Source organism: Gopherus flavomarginatus, chromosome 2 (assembly GCF_025201925.1).
Source record: "Gopherus flavomarginatus isolate rGopFla2 chromosome 2, rGopFla2.mat.asm, whole genome shotgun sequence".
Taxonomy (NCBI): Eukaryota; Metazoa; Chordata; order Testudines; family Testudinidae; genus Gopherus; species Gopherus flavomarginatus.
Window position 1 is genome coordinate 48,627,102 of NC_066618.1, and position 25,032 is coordinate 48,652,133.

At 39.7% G+C, this 25,032-nt stretch overlaps 1 protein-coding gene across 3 annotated transcripts in view; it reads right to left on the bottom strand.

Annotated features, from left to right (window-relative positions):
- CALCR (calcitonin receptor) overlaps positions 1-25,032 on the bottom strand; it is a 243,969-nt gene that overhangs the window by 102,507 nt on the left and 116,430 nt on the right. For all 3 annotated transcript variants that reach the window (XM_050939598.1, XM_050939599.1, XM_050939597.1), the window contains exon 2: positions 8,342-8,429. In XM_050939598.1, the coding sequence (XP_050795555.1) occupies positions 8,342-8,429 (88 nt within the window). The remainder of the gene's footprint in view (positions 1-8,341; positions 8,430-25,032) is intronic.

Consider the following 25,032-nt stretch of genomic DNA (forward strand, 5'->3'; position numbering starts at 1 on the left):
TGCAGCTCAGTTGGCCAGAGCCGGTAAAGGAAAGAGATACTTCTCACCACTGCTGGGGCTTGTGCCCAATGGGGACCTCTACAGCACAGAGGACTTGAAGGGACTGCCAGAGCTGCCAGCTGAGAGGGGCGCCGAGGAGCTGTTGGGACTGCCACTAGCTGTGTACCCTGAGGAGCCGGAGGATACACACAAAGTGAAGGTACCCTGTGAGGGAGTCATAGGAAGTAGTCCAGGAACACCAGACTATAGTCTGGTTGTAGTGCCAGAGTGCTGGTTGGCATGTTGTAGTGGGATCCCCGTTGACCTAGTGACGGAGCACTCCACCACTGTTAGGGCCCTGGGATGGGACCTTGTGGAGTAGGATGTGCCTGGGTCCCTCTACCCCCTGCTGGCAAACCGCACCCCAGGATGACTGCCTTCCCTCCTTTGGCCAGGAGGTCTGTGTTTGTCTGCCATCTGCCTGAATTAGGCCATCAGGCAAGAGACAGTTTGGTGCTCCGCCCTGCCTGAGGTCCCAAGCCCCCAAGACTGTGCACTTCTCTTCCCTGCCTGAGGGCCAGCCTGCTGGACTATTTGCTGCTCTGCCCTACCTGAGGGTCAGGGGCCTAGAATCTTTGCTGCCTGGATCTGCCTAGAGGGCTGGGGTCTCAGAGGCTGCTAATTCCCTGTTAAGCCAACTTTTCCAGAGACGCAGAAGCAAGGAGGCATGGCCTCCCTTCAGGCCTGACGGAAAGGAACAGACACAGGCCTCTACAAGGAGCTTATACTGCACCCACCGCTCTGGTATTAAATGGCTCAATCCAAAAACCACTGAAGTCAATGGTCTTTCCACTGACTTCAGTAGGTTTAGGAACAGACTCTACATGCTGGAGCTTAATTAATCAAAATATTAACATATTTAATAGTTTATTTTACATCTAGAATGAGGTGACATATTATCGTTGCATCCTCAATTCTTGCTTTATGAGGTTACTTAATTAAGTATGATAGACTGCAAAAAAAGGGGTTATGTATCTTTTCTCCTTATTTGCATACAAAGAAGCTTTAAAGTCCCTTGGGACAAGTAGGGGAAATGACATATTCATAACATCCTACGGTCCACTCTTCCACAGCTATAGGCTCAGATACACATATAAGCTCCACATACAGGTCACATAGGCTCACGTCCAACTCCGATTAACTTCAGTGGGCACTGGATTAGGCTATTAGTTCCTTAGAAAAATTATCAAGAAATTTGGTTAGAAATCTAAATTTGGAAATTTACATTTGGAATGTTGTAATTGGGTACTTTTGGAATTAACAGATGTTAAAAAAAAGCATCTTAAGGTTATGCCATAAAAGGTATTTAACAAGACTAAGTAATCTCCTATCGATTAATATCTGCTGTAGTATGTGGAATTGTATTTTCCACGAGTTCATTGCTATGTATTGGAAAAATTTCCCAGCCATCAATTATTTCAGATGGAAGTACAAATAATGTCAATATGTACAGTAAAGTAGAAGACCTTGTGCTTTATAAATTATTCTTTATTAAAGAGAAATAAATAATTCACAACTTCATAATCAGGACATTTGACATATGGCATAAGTGATCAGTATTATTTCTTCTGAAGAAAACTGCTTAAGTGATGTCCTATGCAGCAGTTTAGCAGCCGTACATATGATGTCACTCCTAAAAGTCCAAGTAAATGACGTCATACATACGACCACCAAGCCACCACTCAAATGACAGTTATAAGATGAATTATCATTATGAGTAGAGTGCTGGGAATACTGATGATCTCTTTATACCTAGAATTGGTAAGACAGTCCAGATGAAAGCAATTTGCATGTATTATTTGTCCCACTCGACTATGAATTCTTAAACACAGGCAAATCCGTCTGTCTTATCGATGCAAGATTTTCTTCATTTGTACAACACAGACTTCAGATAAAGGAAGCATAAAATATAGTTGTTTCAGAAACTGCTTCATGTGATGAACAAGTTTTCAAAAAGGCCCTACTCCATCATTAGTAATGATAAAAACATAAAAAGTACTGTATAAAATATTGACTCTAAGTGACATTTAGGACCAAATGGTATATATTGGATCACTTTCTTTCCTTCCATCTGTCTTTTTTCTAAACTAAGTATAGTAAATTGGCAACCTCTAATTTTGAGCCCAGAAAAATATCTTATGAATTCTGGCCAAGTCAATAATTTATTATTATTGGTTCTGGTGGCTGAAAAATACCCTCCAAATTCTTTCTTAAATTGCTATATCCAGTCACCACTATATGGATCACTAAATTCCTATCCTTCGGTACAGCCAATCTTTCAGTGGGAACTCAGCACAACTCAACATGGGCTACACAGACCCTCCAGAACCTTGAATCTGGTCCCATGTCTCTTCACGATTATTAATGGCAGAATAGTGATAGCAGCAAAGAATCCTCTGGCACCTTATAGACTAACAGACGTTATGGGGCATGAGCTTTCGTGGATGAATACCCACTTCGTCGGATGCAAGAATAGTGATAGAATCCATTGAGCATGCTTTAGGAGGGCAATTAATGCACAGTACTCTCAATGTTATAGAACATTATAACTATTTTTCCCCATCTTTTAATATTTGTTTAACATGAGTAAAAGAACTTTGAAATATTTAATGACTGTGAGGAACTATCATACATTGAACATTAAAATTCTTCGAATATTTAGCTAGCATTAAAGCAGGATAGAAGCTAGTTTTTATACTGCGATCCCATGAGGCTTACATCACTAATGTTGGCAGGTCTTTAAATAAGCAAGAGACCACCAGTAGCATAATGGAAAGACACTGTAATTTTATAGAAAAACGACTTTTCTCTTCATTAATATTGATTATACTACTTTTGAGAGGCAGTCCTGCAAGCCTGGCTCACATGGGGAATCCTTACTTATATGAGTAGTCCAATGGAAGCGATAGGCAAAGGAAGACTATATTTGGCCTTTTGTCATAGGGAGCTGCTTTAGACCAATCAACTTCACAATTACATTAATTATTTTAATTTTTAAATTTGAAAAGCAGAGACTGAGTCAAAACCCTGGCGCATCCTTTAATTTGAGAATCTACCTTTTTGAATGCAGTAGACTTTTGTTTAATAGAAAACTGTACCGATTTTGTTTGTACCACAGTTTCAAAATAAGCAAATGCAGAAACACTCTCACCAACTCTAAACTATAAAATATTTATTTGCCTTCAAGGGGGATACTTGTATGAGTAAGACTTGTATGTTTGAGCCCCAGTTGCTTACAGCTGGATGGCAATATATAGCTACAAGGTGGAATATTCACTTTTAAAGCAATTTTTTTCAAAGGCAACAGCACAGATAATCAGATCCTGCTGCTTCCGAATAGATCTTAGGGGAAAAAAGTAAATAGCAAAAAGATTTAAAATTATGATTCACCCTTTATTGCATTTATTATGAGAAGCTTCCACATATAATGTAGGAGACAGCCCAGGAAGATCTATTTTCTTCTGAATAGGTTGGCCAGTGGAATTCTGTCCTATACTTTCCTCAGGAATCTGCGAAATTATACTCTGTGTACAATATGTGCTCAACAGTTTGCTCTTTATTTTAAATTAATGATTAAAATCAAGAGTGGATTATTTTACCTTTTTTCAATAAAGTTAATGAATAGTAAAAACTGCTTTGGACTTTAAGAACTATACAGCACCAACAAAAATGGAAAAGCCCTCTCAGCAGAAAATAATTTAGAAAGTTATACATATTTTAAGTGTGAGGCATAGGGCCACCCAAGAAATCTCTGATTGGCTAGAGGTGGTGGAAGGCACTGCCTTCCAAAGATCCTGCAGGGTCTGCCTCCTCTATTGTGGGGATGGGATTGCTGCAGGAGATTGGATAACCAGACTATGGAATTTCACTGGTGGTGATGAGTGTCATTCTCAAACAAAAACAAGCAGCTGGTTGCCCATGTCTTGAATTTCATTATGGTGGAGGTTGTCACTCCAAAACCAAGAGAGGACATTGGGGTTACCTCTTTCTTCCCTAAGGGTGGGGGGTTGATGCCTGCCAGGATAAAAAGGGTTTGTCCCTCGCATCTGGATTAAGATCTAAAATCCACTCAACTAAATCCAGATGGCCCCCTACCTGACAAGTGTCCTCACGGACAGGACTTGGGGAGCTTAGGCAGGAACTCGAGGGACAATGTCAAGTCTGGATCCCCCATGCAGCCCACCCAATTCCACTGATGATGACATAGACTCATAGACTTTAAGGTCAGAAGGGACCTTTATGATCATCTAGTCTGACATCCTGCACATGCAGGCCACAGACTCTCACCCACCCACTCCTTAACAAACCCTTAACCTATGTCTGAGTTATTGAAGTCCTCAAATTGTGGTTTAAAGACCTCAAGGTGCAGAGAATCCTCCAGCGAGTGACCTGTGCCCCATACTGAAGAGGAAGGCGTAAAACCTCCAGAGCCTCTGCCAACGTTTCCTGGAGGAAAATTCCTTCCTGACACCAAATATGGCAATCAGTTAAACCCTGAGCATGTGGGCAAGTCTCACCAGCCAGCAGTTAGGAAAGAATTCTCTGTAGTAACTCAGATCCCACCCCATCTAACATCACATCACAGACCACTGGGTATATTTACCTGCTAATAATCAAAGATCAGTTGCCAAATTAATTGCCAAAATTAGGCTACCCCATCATACCATCCCCTCCATAAACTTATCAAGCTTAGTCTTGAAGCCAAATATGTCTTTTGCCCCCACTACTCCCCTTGGAAGGCTGTTCCAGAACTTCACTCCCCTAATAGTTAGAAACCTTCCTCTAATTTCAGATCTAAACTTCCTAGTGTCCAGGTTATATCCATTTGTTCTTGTGTCCACATTGGTACTAAGCTTAAATAATTCCTCTCCCTCCCTGACATTTATTCCTCTGATATATTTATAAAGAGCAATCATATCTCCCCTCAGCCTTCTTTTGGCGAGGCTAAACAAGCCAAGCTCTTTGAGTCTCCTTTCATCAGATAGGTTTTCCATTCATTGGATCATCCTAGTAGCCCTTCTCTGTATCTGTTCCAGTTTCAATTCATCCTTCTTAAACATGGGAGACCAGAACCGCACACAGTATTCCAGATGAGGTCTCACCAGTGCCTTGTATAATGGTACTAAAACTTCCTTATTTTTACTGGAAATACCTCGCCTGATGCATCCTAAAACCGCATTAGCTTTTTTAACGGTCATATCACATTGGCGGCTCATAGTCATTCTGTGATCAATCAATACTTTGAGGTCCTTCTCCTCCTCTGTTACTTCCAACTGATGCATCCTCAATTTATAACCAAAATTCTTGTTATTAATCCCTAAATGCATGACCTTGCACTTTTCACTATTAAATTTCATCCTATTACTATTACTCTAGTTTACAAGGTCATCCAGATCTTCCTGTATGATATCCCGGTCCTTCTCTGTGTTAGCAATACCTCCAGCTTTGTGTCATCCACAAACTTTATTAGCACATTCCCACTTTTTGTGCCAAGGTCAGTAATAAAAAGATTAAAGAAGATTGGTCCCAAAACCGATCCCTGAGGAACTCCACTAGTAACCTCCTTCCAGCCTGACAGTTCACCTTTCAGTATGACCCGTTGTAGTGTCCCCTTTAACCAGTTCCTTATCCACCTTTCAATTTTCATATTGATCCCCATCTTTTCCAATTTAACTAATAATTCCCCATATCCTGTGGTGATCCACTGACTGCCTTGGTTTATGAGGAATTTTCAGACCAGCTTCATGGCTTTCCAGGAGGGGCTAGAATTTGCATTTCACATGTACTTTCCCCGAAGCAACAGAAAGTCAGGGTCCTGCTTAGCTAGCTGTGGGGAGCTGCGTAGAGAACGTAAGGATAGGACATAGCTGGATGACCAGAAATACACAGTTGAAAATATTTTTAGGCAGCTAGGGGACGTGTTTGGGCTTCTGACTTCCCTCTCCCCCATGAACAGATGAAGGAGTTTTATTCTCAAACTCAGAAACACACAAGATGCTAAGTGAGTTTGTCTTGAACAAACCAACCAGTCCATCAAAGGGATGAATCCCTACCTGGCCCAGATCCTGGAACAGCAGTTGACTGGGCGATTGGCAGAAGGGGCCTAAACCCCCTTGTTCTGCAGTCACTGTACAGTTTGTTGGCCCAATGCCCAGACACGGGCTTTAGAATTTTAGGGAGACGGTTGCTCAGGTGGTTGACTCACAAAACCCTGATGGAGGCCAGGGCTTGATTGCCACCAGACATAAATAAATTGTATTGAAAATTGTGAAGGCTGTAGTAATGAAAGAGTACCAAATGAAGGGTATCCTCATTGAAATGGCAAATGTCTCCCTAACAGAATTGCAGAAATTTCTCACCATTATATAATTTTTCCATAATATGGTCAGTATACACAATTATATACAATTACAGTCTGCTTTTGATTCTGTCACACTGCTTTACCCATGATGAATTTGTTTTCCTTGTTTTTAAAATGAAAAATATTTGAAGAGTACATGAACTTTTCAGAATTTGACACAGTTCAGACATTCCATGTACAATGTAGTCACCGAGGTGTAACGGCTACATGAAAGGTTTGGATTTATTGACCCTTTGTCAAGGATTTTAATAATCAAAAGACATTTGTGTAAAATACAACATTGGTCTCATTGGATCTAAATTCACTGTGTAGCCTTAACCTGGAGCAGAATCACTTGATGATTACTGAACACTTTGCAGCTGAGCCTGCTCAGGAATACAGGGAAGGCTCAGGTGAGAAAGCCTACCTCATTGTGCCCCCTTTTAGAGGGCATGGTTAACATTGCAGCCTGTACAAACGCTGCTGGCATCAGTTTGCAAGTCACTCCAAAAGAGGGTGAGGGATGGACTCTTCCTCCTTTCTAATTGGCCAACAAAGCTGGCCAGCCACAGAGGGGAACACACAATCCTGTTTCAAACCCTCGAAGGAAGCAAGGGGCAGAGGGGCTTCTGAGGGACATGACACCATAGATGGATCAGGGAAGAAGAGGTTCTTTGGAAACTGTCATCAGGCCATGTCCCTGACCAATGTCTCTAAACTGTGCTGAACACATGGTCTGGTCCTACCTGCACAATTCTTGGCTGCAATGCAAAGGAGCTGATGGAGAATCTCATATAAGTGCTCCTCAGTCATCTGTTAGAGCAGAGAAGGGAGTGGCATAGAGATGGAGGGGGTGGAAGAAGAGTGATGAGATTAGGAAAAAAGGATTAAAAGGACTAGAGAGGGGGAAATTGAAAGAGGAGATGGGGAGGGGCAGCTAAAATAAATTTTTAAAAATTGCTTATTGGGGAGGGTGGGCATATAAACCTTCTTCAGGGACAAGGAGGTCCATGCCTAGCTATGAGGAGTTGGTTAGGGTGAGAAGACGGGGAGTGGGTCAGTAGTGGAGGCAGCCATGTAGGCAGATGGACGGTTAGTTCCTGTAGCAGTATTCATCCAGAATGCAGGCTGATCTTACATTCATTGAATCACTGTTCAGCATCCTTGTACTCTGATTGCCTAAATTAATTCTGGTTCAGGACAATTATTTATAATTTGAGTCTCAAGTGAAGTCCAGAGAAGGAGTTTAATCAGTGTCACAGGTACTTTATAGCATAGATATCAACACTATTCATACTGCATATTTAGAATGCATAGTCAAGTGCACCATATTATAATTAAATGTAAATAAATATGTTATGGAAACACAGATCAGGATGTTCAAAAGTTGAAGTTTCTGAAGTAACATTAACTCAGTCACATTTCATATACTGTAATGGGACAAGATGTGATACAATATCATTGAGATGAAATAGTTGAAAATATAATTTAAATTGAATAAACTAGCATTTAGACTGAAAATGTTCAGACTCAATTGTCTTTCTAAATGCAGGTTAACTAAGGTGAAGTAGCTTTTAAAAGTTAAAATACACATTATATAGTGTCTACATTTATAACAACTGACCCAGATGTTATTGTACAGTTCCAAAACTATGAGTTTTCTGTCTCATAGGTATTTCACAGATAGTAAAATGTGGAAATGAAAAGGCATATGTACTACCCTATCCTCACTCTTTCCTCTCTATATCACCAAGAAACACTGATCTTTGGGCATGCCATATTTCTGAGAGATTTCTTCTGTCAGTAGCTTATTATTCTTGTTTAAAGTTTTTATCAAGTGGACACCCGTTCCTTGTTCTCTGTGTACAACAGTAATAGTGTAGACTTGTATTAGATTTCAGAACATTTCTACTGGTTTTCTTTTGTCAGGTGTCAGAAGCAGTTCATTTTTATTTTACTTACGATTAGAAGCATAATCAGTAAGAAGCAACTGTGAGTTGTTTTTTCCATTGTGGATTCTTTCTTCAGTGATACGTTTCTGCTGGCCCTTCTGGGAATTGAACAAGAACAATGAACATATTAGACCTTATTTATCCATGGCCAGTTGTGAAAACTTTCCTGCCCATTTGGTATCCCATTAAAAGTTTTGCATGTGTGGCCGTGTATGTTTATGACTGCACTGAATATGCTGAGGAGGATTGTTTGTTTTCATGTCTGTCTCTCTGAAGATTTCATTTCCATCTGGAGAGAATTTCATTTTCATCTTTTGCACTTTTAAAACTTAGTTTTTATAAAAACTATGTGATTAAAAGCACATTGCAGTTTGGAGAGAAAAGCTGAGCCAATGTCAGAACATCCCATTTTGACATTTTTGGAATGAAACATTTCAATTTTTTGTTTTGAAATTATTTTTATTTTAGAATTTTAAAATTTGTTATACTATTATAATAGAAGACAAAAATGTCAAAATGAGCATTGTTTTGATTTTGTCAAAATGAAATGCTTTGATTGGAAACAAAATTTCCCCCGAACTTTTCTTTGTGGAGAATTTTGAAATGTTCAGGTTTCATTTATTTTCAAAACAAAATCAAATTTTGAAATCTCATAATCCTTCATGAACATCATTGATTCCAAGACCTCATGCAGAAGGCAACTTTCATGCCTGCTTTTGCAACTAACTTTTTACTGCTCTTGACTTATGTCCCAGGTTGAATGTACAGTACATTCCATACTACTAAATATATTGGGGACATTAGTGTGTCAATGAAATGTTAGAATGGACCAACAGCAAAGAGGTTAAGGAAGGCAATGAAAGCCAGGGGAGGATATTTGAACTAAGTGTGTTCCTCCTTCCAGCTGTCAAAATCTTTCTGTACCACATTAACAGAACATTTGTTTTAATCAGAGTTGAATGTAACATCACTCGTTACACTGTGTTCTCTTTGATTAATGTACACGCATTCTTTGATTCCCACACATTGTGTCTTGTTGAATAGTACCAAGCAATGTTTTAATGGTGTGTTTTAAATGCCCGCAGTATTGACAGGATTACATATTGAAAGAAAAAAATCATACAATATTTATTTGCAGCTAAATCCTCAAATCCATGCTCTGTTTCTACTCTGTTTTTACTCAGGGAAATGCCTATTGGTCCTTTGTTTGTAAACATATCCTCTTATAAGTTGTTATTAGAAGCAAATAAATACTGTGGGGAAAGGAAAGTTATTATACTTTCCACTTGTCTCTAATTCTTATATAATCATACGAAGTGTGAAAATCATTAGATTGAATTATAAACTAAATACACAGACACATTTTTAAAGTAAATTTTTTCCCATTTGGCAATGGAATAACCAATGTTGCAGATGAATCTGCTGTTGTTTCATCCTAATCCTGATGAAGGAACACTCAGATGAAATAGTAGCATTTTTGTTCCCAGAGGATACTTCTAATTTATACACAAATCTCACTAACAAGAAATGCAATGCTGCTTATAGTTTAATGTAAAAATGTGCAGACAAAGATGCTATAACACTGACATGAAAGGCTTACAACATCTGTTAACACACCAATACTGAAATAAAATGAAGATAAGTGGAAAAGAAGTAATTTGGAGCTGCTATCCAATTTTTATACACAGTTTTAAAACTGGCTTTGTAATGCTATGAAGAATATTGACATTAAACAGAATTAAGGAAATATAGGACAGATGATTAAACAAGCCTCTCTCCAGAGCCTGTTACAGATTAATTAACTGTATCTGGAGAAATACATCACAGTTGTAGTTCTTGCTTCCGGTGTTATCTCTGCCACCAATAATTTTGATACTATTATTTTGAAGGCTTAGATTGAATGTGACAGTTTCAATTAGGACAAAACCAGCACATTGCTAAACCTATCATTAAACATTTATTACAATCCCTGAATAGGAAGCTGATTATTACTGTCCATTTTGAAATTATGAAAGCACCAAAATGATGCTTTAATTAAAAACACTATGGAAGTATGCTTGACTAACATTTAGATTTAAAGATTTTATATGCATGGTAACTAAGCAGGAAATGTTCCAAATCAATATAAACATTCTCATTTGAATGAGAGTTTGAGGTTATGCTGGAAATACTGGAAAAAAGTTCTCAGCTTTCAGACTGCCATATTTTTCTCCATCCACACTCTACTTGTTGCAAATCTTTTAATGCCTGATCCTAAAAGTGCTAAGTGCTTCCTCCAAAATACTGCATGTTCTCAGTTCCCATTGACTTCAAAAGGAGCTAAGGATGCACAAGATGTTGCAGTATTGGGTCCTTAGTGCTGACATTTTACTACTCCCTAGTGATTTTCCCTTTACCGATTATACACATTAAGTACACTTTTATGGGAGCACTGGGCAGCTAATTACACTCCTGAAAAGAAAACAACAGAACTTGGGACTAGGGAGGGATTTACTGTCACTGACATTAGCAATGGTACATTTTCAGATACTGCTAAATGTTTTAAAGCATGATTTATTGCCTCTCTCTCATTTTAATCTTATTCTTTTGAGTATCAGTAGTAATACTAGTTTAGTACTGAAGTACATAATACAGGGCTATGAACATACAAGGGGTACCATTCCTCTGGGGTCAGAGGACAGCAGCTGGCTGGCTGATTAGTCCCACACACTGCACCAGGCTGATCCTCATAAAAAGAGGAGCAAGAAATGGAGAAAGAGTGAGCTGCAATGCTTGCCAGATGCCGGAGCTACTGATGGGAAGAATGGCTCCCAGAAACAAAATGGACAGAAGGAAGGCCGTGGGAAATCCTATTATCACAAAGGGTACGTCTTCACTACCCGCCGTGTTGGCGGGTGGCAATCAATTGCTCAGGGATCTATATATCGCGTCTCATCTAAACGCAATATATCGATCCCTGAACGCGCTTATATCGATTCTGTAACTCCACCAACCCGAACGGAATCGACAGGGGGAGCCGCGGACATCGATCCCGCGCCGTGAGGACGGTGAGTAATTCGATCTTAGATACTTCGACTTCAGCTATGTTATTCACATAGCTGAAGTTGCGTATATAAAATCGATTTTCCCCCATAGTGTAGACCAGCCCAAAGGCTCCAAGGTAAGAATCAGGAACTTTTGGGTTGAGGAACTTATGAGGGGAAGAGACAGACTTGTTTTCTTGAGGAGACTTGCAATAATAATAAAAAATCCTTCAACAACTGACCTCGCTGGAAATGACCTTCCCAAGACTCCATGAGAAGGTTTCAGGCAGAATTCCACCAGGGAGGGTGCTGGCTTAGCAAGAGCAAGCCTGGGTCCAGCAGGAAGAGGGGGCTATAAGACAGGTCACATTCCTTTACAAGAACCTAATCCTGTCCAAAGCTCTGATGGGAACCAGAGACCCAGCAGGGCGGCAGGGCTCAGGCTTCAGTCTCCTCTTCCGGGACATGTAGTAATTTTTGTTGCCAGAAGGGGGTTGCGGTGCAATGAAGTTTGAGAACCCCTGATCAAGAGGTTACTGCTTAGAAGTAAATAGTCAATATTGTGTACTATATTTCCAATTCCGGCATGACTGAAGGAAGGGATACTCAGGCTTGTGAGCTGTGAGATTGAAGTACAGATGCCCCCTGGGTTACGCAAACCCAACTTACACAAATCTGCTCTTACGGAAAAAGTTCTGTAAGCTAGAAATGGGTTTTTTTTGGCATAATGGTTGGGTATACGTTTCCAACTTATGCAAAATTCGAGTTACGCAAGGTGTTCCAGAATGGAATGCTTGTGTAAGTCGGGGAGCTTCTGTATTTAATTAGTACCTGCTAGATAGCCACCAGACCATCTTGGAGAAGCTAGATGTACTGGGGATGTCTCACACACATTAGTTTTAGCAGGATGCTATTGTAAGCATCTGTAAGACATCAAACCCTATTTAATTTCTTCTACTATGCCTAGGCTTTCGTAAAGCCAAAGGGTCTCTTGGGATAATTACATTTTCTGACATCTACACCAATCAAGAGACACTATTGTTTTTGGTTCAGGAGACTTGTTTTAATAAGCTATTGATGGATGAGTGCTTTTCTGTGTCAATGGACAACATTTCAAAACCACCTTCTGAAACTGCAACTCTAAAAATCTTTGTGGGCATCAACTGAAGGAGCCATGTTCATATGCGTAAATGTCTATTTGCACGTACAAATACAGGTTTGACTAGCATGAATGTATGCAATAAATGTGAATATGCGTGGAAGCCCTGGGCAAGGGAAGCCAGTGTATTCTGTGATTCCATGGCTACATAATCATCTACAGAATCCACCTCTTCCACAGAATTCTGTCCAGAATATGTTTTCATTTTATATCAAAAATGTTTCCAGCCATTAGGATTCTAAAGAAAATTTTCCAAGTATAACCAGAATGCAAATAGAGGCAGTAATGTCTGCCTGAATGTGGAGAAAGCCCCAAACAGCATTTCAAAAGGGAAGTGAAAACAGCCCCTTCACCTTGCTAGGATGTTAAGCTTTCATTGTTAACAATAAACTTTTTAAAAAATTGTTATGATAAAATGATGGGCAGTGAAATAGCTTAACAGAGACATCCTCATACCACAATGTGAGTGAAATGAATTACAGATGTAACATCTGACTTAGAAGCCACTGTGAAACATACTGGGACAGTACAGTTATATTGTACTTTGCTAACAAGGTCAAGGACAAATCTTTCATTACCCTCAAGCTCAAGAAAAAGCCACAAAAGATTCTGCATCCTGGGAAGGAGTATGGTTCCACTGTATGGAGGAAGGCCAATGTACCAGGAAGTAGCTCAGGGAGCTTGTGTACACATTCAGTGCCATGGAGAAAAGTCTCCTTGGTGAGCTCTAGAAAACCTTGGGTGGGGAAGGAGATTTGAGGTGCACCTCAGAGGCATTCAGCAGAGTCCTTGTCTTTCCTGGAGCTATCTGATCCCTCCCCCATTGCATGGTTCCCCTGCATATGCTGTATTCAGACTGTGGTTTGTAGAATCATTTTCCCTTTGGCTCTCTGGAGCCCCATACCTAGCCTCACAGAGCTGGAAGAGACCCTGAACGGTCATTGAGTCCAGCCCCTACCTTCACTGGCAGGACCAAGTACTGATTTTTGCCCCCAATTCCTTAAGTGGCCCCTCTAAGGATTGAACTCACAACCCTGGGTTTAGGCAGGCCAATGTTCAAACCACTGAGCTATTCCCCCCATCAGTATAGCTCTTTTAATTGAGCAAAATAATTCCCTCCCTCAAGAAGCTAGGTTTGTTCCCTGACTGCAGAGCAGGGCAGAAAGCCTTTCCAAAACATTAAACTGGCTCCATTGTGTATTTCATGCTGGACCTAATGAAAATGCCACATTAAGGAGTATAAACTCAGATCCTGTGCATAGGCTCCTGGTCAGCAAAGCACTTTAATAAATACTCAGCTTCAGCATATGCTTAAATCAATCCTTCTTCAGCAGAGCACTTAACCATGTGCTCAACTTTAAGTATACACACGTAAGGCAAGCAGTGAAGATAGTCATTGAAACTTTAGCCAACTGAAAGAGCAGCAGTGACATGCTTAGAGGATCCATGTCCAGTGGGGACTGCTGCAAGGTGAAGCCCACTGCAGTTGAGATGGGAAAACTGAGGTGATGGAAACCCCATCAATAAGATAGAAAGGGGACCCTTACACTTATAAGATTTGATCAATAGCAGTTTGATTCCCCCTCTTTCTAATCAGCTTAAGAAATAGATAATAAATGAAACTATGTGATATAATATTTATATTTAACTGAGCTTAAACTGCAGAAGCAGGAGAGCCACAGTATTCCTCTTCTCTCCAATTCCCATCTCTCCCCACCAAAGCTGTCCAACAGGATATCAAATTCTGAGCAGTAACAGGTAAAGGTTGCTCCCACACTCAGAGCTTGTCATAAGCGACATTTGTAACACACTATATCATATCAGTATAACACATCAAGCAGAAAAGTTATAGAAAATCTCTTAGAAGGTTACTGATGTTTGGAAAGATGTAAATCTATCATATCAACAAGCAAACAAATAAAGAATGCACTATATACTGAAAACTCAATATTTTTCATTTATTATCTCATGTGGCTATCTGAATGGATAGACCGTGACCCAAAAGATTTCCCTCAGTCTAAAATAGACTTCAGAGGAAAAAGGGAGAGTTCCAGCACCACCCTCTGGCCCGCCACTAGCAATCCACTCCATCATCAGCCAGTTTCTTGAACAGAATTGAGATAAATCCTGCAAAGTGCTGAGCACTAATAGGAGTTGAAGGAGCTCAGAACCACACAAGATCAAGCTTATTAGCAGAGGACCTGTAGAATACAAGATGTTTTGTCATCCTCACTGAAGAAATCTTGGGATGGTGGTCAGTAGCCAGACAGGTAAAGAAGAATATAGAATAACGTGCAGATAAAGAATAATTGTAAAGATGATATGCTTTTATGCTAATAATAAAGGAGATATGCTTTTCCCAAGGTCGAATACATGGGTGTTCCCCAACAATAAAAACAGAATTTAAAAAACCCCAGTCTTTACTTCTGTGTGTTTTATTGAGCATTCTGCTAAAGAGCATGCATAGTACATGCAAACAAAGTGGAACAAAGATTATAGATGAATTACATAATTAAATGTACAAATACAATACAAATAACTACTGTTGTGTGTGCTCAAGGCAAGTAGTTTTTCTGAAGTTAGTGGGCCAGGTTCTGATTCCATTTATATCAGTGTAAATACAGATTATTTCTGTTGAGGTCAATGGAAACACTCCATAGTTACCCAGATATAAATGGGGGGTGAAATCCTAGCCCCATAGAAATCAATAGCAAAACTCCCATTGATTTATTGAAACCAGGATTTCACCCAAAACCAGAATATGGTCCAAAGGGACTTCTCAGTTGGGAAAAGTAAATGGGATTTGGCCCTTTATCTATAAACAGCTCTGTAACCGACAGTATAACTAAAATACAAACACAAGGTGACATGATTGATATGCAAACCCTAATAATATTTTCAGGGGTAGAAAACTTGTTGAAAAAAAATGAGGCAGAGACACTTTTGATGCAAACTCAGGACCACGACTTCAAATACGACAAAGTTGAGAAATACTGTAGAAGTTACAAATCTCACTGACGTTCTAGTATCAGTTTGTGTAATTTTGTTTGCAAGGGACAGGTTTACATTTAACTAAACAGATCTTAGTATAGGCAAGAGACAATTATTGTTGTGAGCAATAGTTATAATCAGCCATGCTGATCTTTCACTTCTTTTTCTGGAATACGTGCTAAAATAATTCCTTGAATGTCTAGTGAAGAAAAAGGACTCAAAGCTGTCACTGACAGTACACAAAAATAAAGAGTTGTGACAGTAAAATGTTTCAGAGTGCTTGTGATTTAAATTGTATTATATTTAACTAAGCACGTAGTATTTGAGGATTCATCTAAACAGCAGAAATGTAATCTCATTACTATATTGATTCTGAAACCATATAAACAAAACATATTGCAGAGTTTCAAAGTAGCAGCAGCTAGAGGCCAACACTTATGTGCTACTAGTTACTATTAAAAATATTACAGACTGACTGTCCGAATACAGGAAAGCAAAGAGCAAATAGTAAAGAAAAAACAAAGATGCAGTCTATACTACGTTAAGTCTGTTTCTTTTCTGCACTGATCCTAGCTTTCTAGATTCCAGCACTTACATGTAGATCCTGACACAAAAAGAGCTTACATCGATAAATCCATGAATGAGACAAAAATCAGGGTCTGCAGACTTGTGAACTGGACTTCCAGCATAGTCACCGTGCACAGGACATCTTAGAGAGAAAGAGGGAGAGAGAGAAAGTGCAAACAAGTAGTACAATACCCTGGTGATTATAAAACTCATGAGGGAGATCCAGGATCTAGCCTCTCCAATCCAATGGGCTAAAAGTTATGAAGGAATTCCTTCTCCGTTTTGCGTGCAGGGCTTGATCCAGTGGGTAAGCTCTGAGTAAACCTACAAGATCAGGCCTCACAGGTCACTTAGGTGGAGGAAGGCCTATTTTCCTCTGGTTTGTGAGCCCATCTACAGGGTTCAGCAGCAGGTGAGCAGGGGGATTGTGAATCCCAGTGGGGCCTGATTCTGGGATTTAGGCAGTTAAAGTGGTAGTTGGGCACCAAAATAGTTTTGTGAATCTGGCCCTTATTGTTTTTACATCTTGTCTCTGATTGCTATGTACCTTGGAGGGAATACATAATACGTTGTTTCGAAGAAGCTGTTTTAGGGTCACTTCAATCAGCTGCTGGTAACGGGGAGTCTCAGATGAAAAGGACTGACAGGTGCCAAGCCCAGTTGGTCCTGCCATGTTACCACAGTTGGTAAATGGGGAAAGGAGTAAAAAGGTGCCTCACCTAAGAGACTTAGTCTAATAGCGGTAGGACCACATAGTTCCACTACAGAGGAATGAAGGCAGCAAAACCTGTCCCCAAAGTGGTGCACTTGAGAATTGCAGAATTCCACCAGGGAGGGTGCTGGCTTAGCAAGAGCAAGCCTGGGTCCAGCAGGAAGAGGGGGCTATAAGACAGGTCACATTCCTTTACAAGAACCTAATCCTGTCCAAAGCTCTGATGGGAACCAGAGACCCAGCAGGGCGGCAGGGCTCAGGCTTCAGTCTCCTCTTCCGGGACATGTAGTAATTTTTGTTGCCAGAAGGGGGTTGCGGTGCAATGAAGTTTGAGAACCCCTGATCAAGAGGTTACTGCTTAGAAGTAAATAGTCAATATTGTGTACTATATTTCCAATTCCGGCATGACTGAAGGAAGGGATACTCAGGCTTGTGAGCTGTGAGATTGAAGTACAGATGCCCCCTGGGTTACGCAAACCCAACTTACACAAATCTGCTCTTACGGAAAAAGTTCTGTAAGCTAGAAATGGGTTTTTTTTGGCATAATGGTTGGGTATACGTTTCCAACTTATGCAAAATTCGAGTTACGCAAGGTGTTCCAGAATGGAATGCTTGTGTAAGTCGGGGAGCTTCTGTATTTAATTAGTACCTGCTAGATAGCCACCAGACCATCTTGGAGAAGCTAGATGTACTGGGGATGTCTCACACACATTAGTTTTAGCAGGATGCTATTGTAAGCATCTGTAAGACATCAAACCCTATTTAATTTCTTCTACTATGCCTAGGCTTTCGTAAAGCCAAAGGGTCTCTTGGGATAATTACATTTTCTGACATCTACACCAATCAAGAGACACTATTGTTTTTGGTTCAGGAGACTTGTTTTAATAAGCTATTGATGGATGAGTGCTTTTCTGTGTCAATGGACAACATTTCAAAACCACCTTCTGAAACTGCAACTCTAAAAATCTTTGTGGGCATCAACTGAAGGAGCCATGTTCATATGCGTAAATGTCTATTTGCACGTACAAATACAGGTTTGACTAGCATGAATGTATGCAATAAATGTGAATATGCGTGGAAGCCCTGGGCAAGGGAAGCCAGTGTATTCTGTGATTCCATGGCTACATAATCATCTACAGAATCCACCTCTTCCACAGAATTCTGTCCAGAATATGTTTTCATTTTATATCAAAAATGTTTCCAGCCATTAGGATTCTAAAGAAAATTTTCCAAGTATAACCAGAATGCAAATAGAGGCAGTAATGTCTGCCTGAATGTGGAGAAAGCCCCAAACAGCATTTCAAAAGGGAAGTGAAAACAGCCCCTTCACCTTGCTAGGATGTTAAGCTTTCATTGTTAACAATAAACTTTTTAAAAAATTGTTATGATAAAATGATGGGCAGTGAAATAGCTTAACAGAGACATCCTCATACCACAATGTGAGTGAAATGAATTACAGATGTAACATCTGACTTAGAAGCCACTGTGAAACATACTGGGACAGTACAGTTATATTGTACTTTGCTAACAAGGTCAAGGACAAATCTTTCATTACCCTCAAGCTCAAGAAAAAGCCACAAAAGATTCTGCATCCTGGGAAGGAGTATGGTTCCACTGTATGGAGGAAGGCCAATGTACCAGGAAGTAGCTCAGGGAGCTTGTGTACACATTCAGTGCCATGGAGAAAAGTCTCCTTGGTGAGCTCTAGAAAACCTTGGGTGGGGAAGGAGATTTGAGGTGCACCTCAGAGGCATTCAGCAGAGTCCTTGTCTTTCCTGGAGCTATCTGATCCCTCCCCCATTGCATGGTTCCCCTGCATATGCTGTATTCAGACTGTGGTTTGTAGAATCATTTTCCCTTTGGCTCTCTGGAGCCCCATACCTAGCCTCACAGAGCTGGAAGAGACCCTGAACGGTCATTGAGTCCAGCCCCTACCTTCACTGGCAGGACCAAGTACTGATTTTTGCCCCCAATTCCTTAAGTGGCCCCTCTAAGGATTGAACTCACAACCCTGGGTTTAGGCAGGCCAATGTTCAAACCACTGAGCTATTCCCCCCATCAGTATAGCTCTTTTAATTGAGCAAAATAATTCCCTCCCTCAAGAAGCTAGGTTTGTTCCCTGACTGCAGAGCAGGGCAGAAAGCCTTTCCAAAACATTAAACTGGCTCCATTGTGTATTTCATGCTGGACCTAATGAAAATGCCACATTAAGGAGTATAAACTCAGATCCTGTGCATAGGCTCCTGGTCAGCAAAGCACTTTAATAAATACTCAGCTTCAGCATATGCTTAAATCAATCCTTCTTCAGCAGAGCACTTAACCATGTGCTCAACTTTAAGTATACACACGTAAGGCAAGCAGTGAAGATAGTCATTGAAACTTTAGCCAACTGAAAGAGCAGCAGTGACATGCTTAGAGGATCCATGTCCAGTGGGGACTGCTGCAAGGTGAAGCCCACTGCAGTTGAGATGGGAAAACTGAGGTGATGGAAACCCCATCAATAAGATAGAAAGGGGACCCTTACACTTATAAGATTTGATCAATAGCAGTTTGATTCCCCCTCTTTCTAATCAGCTTAAGAAATAGATAATAAATGAAACTATGTGATATAATATTTATATTTAACTGAGCTTAAACTGCAGAAGCAGGAGAGCCACAGTATTCCTCTTCTCTCCAATTCCCATCTCTCCCCACCAAAGCTGTCCAACAGGATATCAAATTCTGAGCAGTAACAGGTAAAGGTTGCTCCCACACTCAGAGCTTGTCATAAGCGACATTTGTAACACACTATATCATATCAGTATAACACATCAAGCAGAAAAGTTATAGAAAATCTCTTAGAAGGTTACTGATGTTTGGAAAGATGTAAATCTATCATATCAACAAGCAAACAAATAAAGAATGCACTATATACTGAAAACTCAATATTTTTCATTTATTATCTCATGTGGCTATCTGAATGGATAGACCGTGACCCAAAAGATTTCCCTCAGTCTAAAATAGACTTCAGAGGAAAAAGGGAGAGTTCCAGCACCACCCTCTGGCCCGCCACTAGCAATCCACTCCATCATCAGCCAGTTTCTTGAACAGAATTGAGATAAATCCTGCAAAGTGCTGAGCACTAATAGGAGTTGAAGGAGCTCAGAACCACACAAGATCAAGCTTATTAGCAGAGGACCTGTAGAATACAAGATGTTTTGTCATCCTCACTGAAGAAATCTTGGGATGGTGGTCAGTAGCCAGACAGGTAAAGAAGAATATAGAATAACGTGCAGATAAAGAATAATTGTAAAGATGATATGCTTTTATGCTAATAATAAAGGAGATATGCTTTTCCCAAGGTCGAATACATGGGTGTTCCCCAACAATAAAAACAGAATTTAAAAAACCCCAGTCTTTACTTCTGTGTGTTTTATTGAGCATTCTGCTAAAGAGCATGCATAGTACATGCAAACAAAGTGGAACAAAGATTATAGATGAATTACATAATTAAATGTACAAATACAATACAAATAACTACTGTTGTGTGTGCTCAAGGCAAGTAGTTTTTCTGAAGTTAGTGGGCCAGGTTCTGATTCCATTTATATCAGTGTAAATACAGATTATTTCTGTTGAGGTCAATGGAAACACTCCATAGTTACCCAGATATAAATGGGGGGTGAAATCCTAGCCCCATAGAAATCAATAGCAAAACTCCCATTGATTTATTGAAACCAGGATTTCACCCAAAACCAGAATATGGTCCAAAGGGACTTCTCAGTTGGGAAAAGTAAATGGGATTTGGCCCTTTATCTATAAACAGCTCTGTAACCGACAGTATAACTAAAATACAAACACAAGGTGACATGATTGATATGCAAACCCTAATAATATTTTCAGGGGTAGAAAACTTGTTGAAAAAAAATGAGGCAGAGACACTTTTGATGCAAACTCAGGACCACGACTTCAAATACGACAAAGTTGAGAAATACTGTAGAAGTTACAAATCTCACTGACGTTCTAGTATCAGTTTGTGTAATTTTGTTTGCAAGGGACAGGTTTACATTTAACTAAACAGATCTTAGTATAGGCAAGAGACAATTATTGTTGTGAGCAATAGTTATAATCAGCCATGCTGATCTTTCACTTCTTTTTCTGGAATACGTGCTAAAATAATTCCTTGAATGTCTAGTGAAGAAAAAGGACTCAAAGCTGTCACTGACAGTACACAAAAATAAAGAGTTGTGACAGTAAAATGTTTCAGAGTGCTTGTGATTTAAATTGTATTATATTTAACTAAGCACGTAGTATTTGAGGATTCATCTAAACAGCAGAAATGTAATCTCATTACTATATTGATTCTGAAACCATATAAACAAAACATATTGCAGAGTTTCAAAGTAGCAGCAGCTAGAGGCCAACACTTATGTGCTACTAGTTACTATTAAAAATATTACAGACTGACTGTCCGAATACAGGAAAGCAAAGAGCAAATAGTAAAGAAAAAACAAAGATGCAGTCTATACTACGTTAAGTCTGTTTCTTTTCTGCACTGATCCTAGCTTTCTAGATTCCAGCACTTACATGTAGATCCTGACACAAAAAGAGCTTACATCGATAAATCCATGAATGAGACAAAAATCAGGGTCTGCAGACTTGTGAACTGGACTTCCAGCATAGTCACCGTGCACAGGACATCTTAGAGAGAAAGAGGGAGAGAGAGAAAGTGCAAACAAGTAGTACAATACCCTGGTGATTATAAAACTCATGAGGGAGATCCAGGATCTAGCCTCTCCAATCCAATGGGCTAAAAGTTATGAAGGAATTCCTTCTCCGTTTTGCGTGCAGGGCTTGATCCAGTGGGTAAGCTCTGAGTAAACCTACAAGATCAGGCCTCACAGGTCACTTAGGTGGAGGAAGGCCTATTTTCCTCTGGTTTGTGAGCCCATCTACAGGGTTCAGCAGCAGGTGAGCAGGGGGATTGTGAATCCCAGTGGGGCCTGATTCTGGGATTTAGGCAGTTAAAGTGGTAGTTGGGCACCAAAATAGTTTTGTGAATCTGGCCCTTATTGTTTTTACATCTTGTCTCTGATTGCTATGTACCTTGGAGGGAATACATAATACGTTGTTTCGAAGAAGCTGTTTTAGGGTCACTTCAATCAGCTGCTGGTAACGGGGAGTCTCAGATGAAAAGGACTGACAGGTGCCAAGCCCAGTTGGTCCTGCCATGTTACCACAGTTGGTAAATGGGGAAAGGAGTAAAAAGGTGCCTCACCTAAGAGACTTAGTCTAATAGCGGTAGGACCACATAGTTCCACTACAGAGGAATGAAGGCAGCAAAACCTGTCCCCAAAGTGGTGCACTTGAGAGGGATTAAGGTCTGGTCTACACTACAGACCTATATTGGTATAATTACATCATGCAGGGGTCGGAAAAAACCATATCCCTGAACAACATAGTTATACCAATTTCACCCTCCATGTAGACAACGCTATATTGGCAGGAGAGCTTCTCCTGCTGACATAGCTACCACGTCTTGCATAGGTGGATTAGCTAAACTGAGAGGAGAGCTCTAATCTGTCGGTTTAGAGTGTCTCTATTAAAGTGCTACAGCAATGCAGCTGCGCCGATGCAGGGTTTTAAGTGTAGATGTGCCCCATGGAGCAAATTAAACATATCCAACTTCACTTCAATTTAGGATATGGCACACTAAAATTTATTAGTGTGTAATATCCTAAAATTGAACTAAAGTTTGATATATTTGATTTGCTCCATTTTTTGCAAAAATGAAGTACATCAATAATATCATAGTGCTGTAATCTATATTTAAAAAGGATATTTTAGGATCATTTGTCATCAGCTCTTAAGACACTTAAAAGTTGATGACAAATAATTAGTAAAAGTCTTTTAATTTGCAACCAAACTTTCAAGGTCTTTGGGAGCAGGGACTAAGTCTTTCTACCTGTACAGTACTATGCTTGAGCACGGTAAGATAAATGATAATACTACATTACTTTGAAATTACATAAAATGCCTTGTTATATTATATCTAAATCACTGCTATACTTGTTTTTGAGCTAGTGAATAAAAGAAAAAAATGATGCAGTTGAAAGAAGTCAGATTAATCCACAAAGGAATTTAAACTGCGTTCTTATGGCAGGATAGAAGTCCACGTTTCAAGCAGCTTTTTATTAAATAAATCAATGTTTAATATGACATTTTAACTAAAGGAATAATGGCCTTTTGCAAGACTGTCTGTTAGGCAACTTGATTATTAATATGAAATTCTTCCTTAGGCTGATCGCAGTTCAGTTGCATTGAAGCATTCAAGACTTCTAATTATTCCAGGTCATGATAAAGGTGTGCAATATGCTTGAAGTGTGTCCAATTTCCTGGGGGAAGTTCTTTTCTTTTTGCTTCCAAATGGATATATAAGAAGGGATCAATAACTGTATTTGATTTTAAAAAACACTGATAATATTTAAAAATAGATTAACTCATAAGAGGAATGTTCCATTTTAGTTTTGTTTTTAATTTTTGTATGTTATAATATCCTAGGTTTCTGGTCACTAAAAATATTATGAACCATTAACCAATCACCAATAGGTGACTGCCTCTGAATGATAGCAGCTTATCAACCATCACTAATTTAGAAGCTTATAGAAACTGTTTTGCCTATAATGTTTGTCCTCACTCTGGGCTATCTGTACCATTCATGTTAAGTGGAAGTTTGTTATTAACTTCAATGGGAATAGGATCATGTTCTCTAACTATATGTCTACACTTGGGGTGAGGGGAAGACCTGGAGCACCAAGTCTCAGAACCCAGGTCAGTTGTCTTGGGCTCAGGCTACAGGGTTAGAAACAGCAGTTTAGACTTTCTCACTCAACCTGGAACCCAGACTCTGAAACCTGGCAAAGAGGGTGGATCTCAAAACCTAAGCCCAGATGTCTACACTGCTATTTCTAGTCCCCTAGTGCGCTTGGCTTGGGCCCTGAGATTTGCTGCCACAGGGTTTTTGTGGGTTTTTTCCCCCCTCTTCAGTGTAAACATAACCTGAATGTGTCAGATGAGGATGGAAGCTGTAATCAAATACATCTCTCCATCTGAACTGCATTTAATAATGACAACTTTGAGAATGCTAACTAGACTCATTAAATGCAATAGCCTTAAAAAACCCACAAATCAACCTGACTCCATAAAGCTCAAAAGCCCATCTACCTATTCTCTCTACCCAAATGCCCTCCATTTGAAGATCATACTGAGTCTCTGAGAAAGCCTAACAGAGACTCCAGAGCCAAAATAGTTTTATTTTCCACTTTTTGCTAAAGTCCAGACGTTATATTGATGAGATGAGTTTCCAGCACAGAATCTGCTGATCTCTGGGTGAATGCTTTTACTGCCCTTACTTCAAATTTGATTCCAGGAGCCAATCTCAGACATTGCTAGCTGGCAGCTCTCCAAAGTTTGGTATCAGAGATGGAAAATATTCGTACTATGAGAAGATACGATGTAAAAACCCTGTGGACTGTGGATTATGATAGTAAAATATTAATAAGAGCAGATATGATTCCCTAACTCCATATCACAAAGAAAGATAGGCGCCTCTTTCTGATTTTCTGGCTGCAATTTAAGAATTTCTTTCATTTAGCACCTATGACTGAAACAAAATGTCACACCTTATTTTGAGACATGTCAGAAAAAAAAACTTGTTTGAAAACAATCTCTGGTATAGGAATGAAGCAGTATTATGAAAACTGATTTAATTGTCTATTGAAGCAGTTCCATAAGAAAATGTTAAGCATAAAGTATCAGTATATGGAATCTAAGCTAAATTTGTGGATCTATGTAATTGCTTTCTCAAGTCAAATATAGAGTATGACTCAAGTGTTAATGCTAGAATTGTCTGAAGTGAAACAAAATTCTTGCATTACCTTACAAATGAGGACGGGAAAGTTATTTTTGTATTTGAGCTGAGGGATGGAAACTCTCCACACTTAGATTTAAGTTATTCCCAACAGCACTTAAATCATCTTACATCAAACCATAGAAGGCTGTAACCAGGCAGAGATGTATTTTGCTCATGCATAGCAGGTTACCCTGATCAAATCAAATAGGGCTATATTCACAAAGGAACTTAGGTGTTACAACACTTAGTATCACAATACTTAATTTTCAAACTCCTAAAAAAAACAAAAAAAACAAAACCAGGAACAACACTGTGATTCACAAAGCCTGAGTTACGTGCCTAGGCTCCCTATACAATGCAT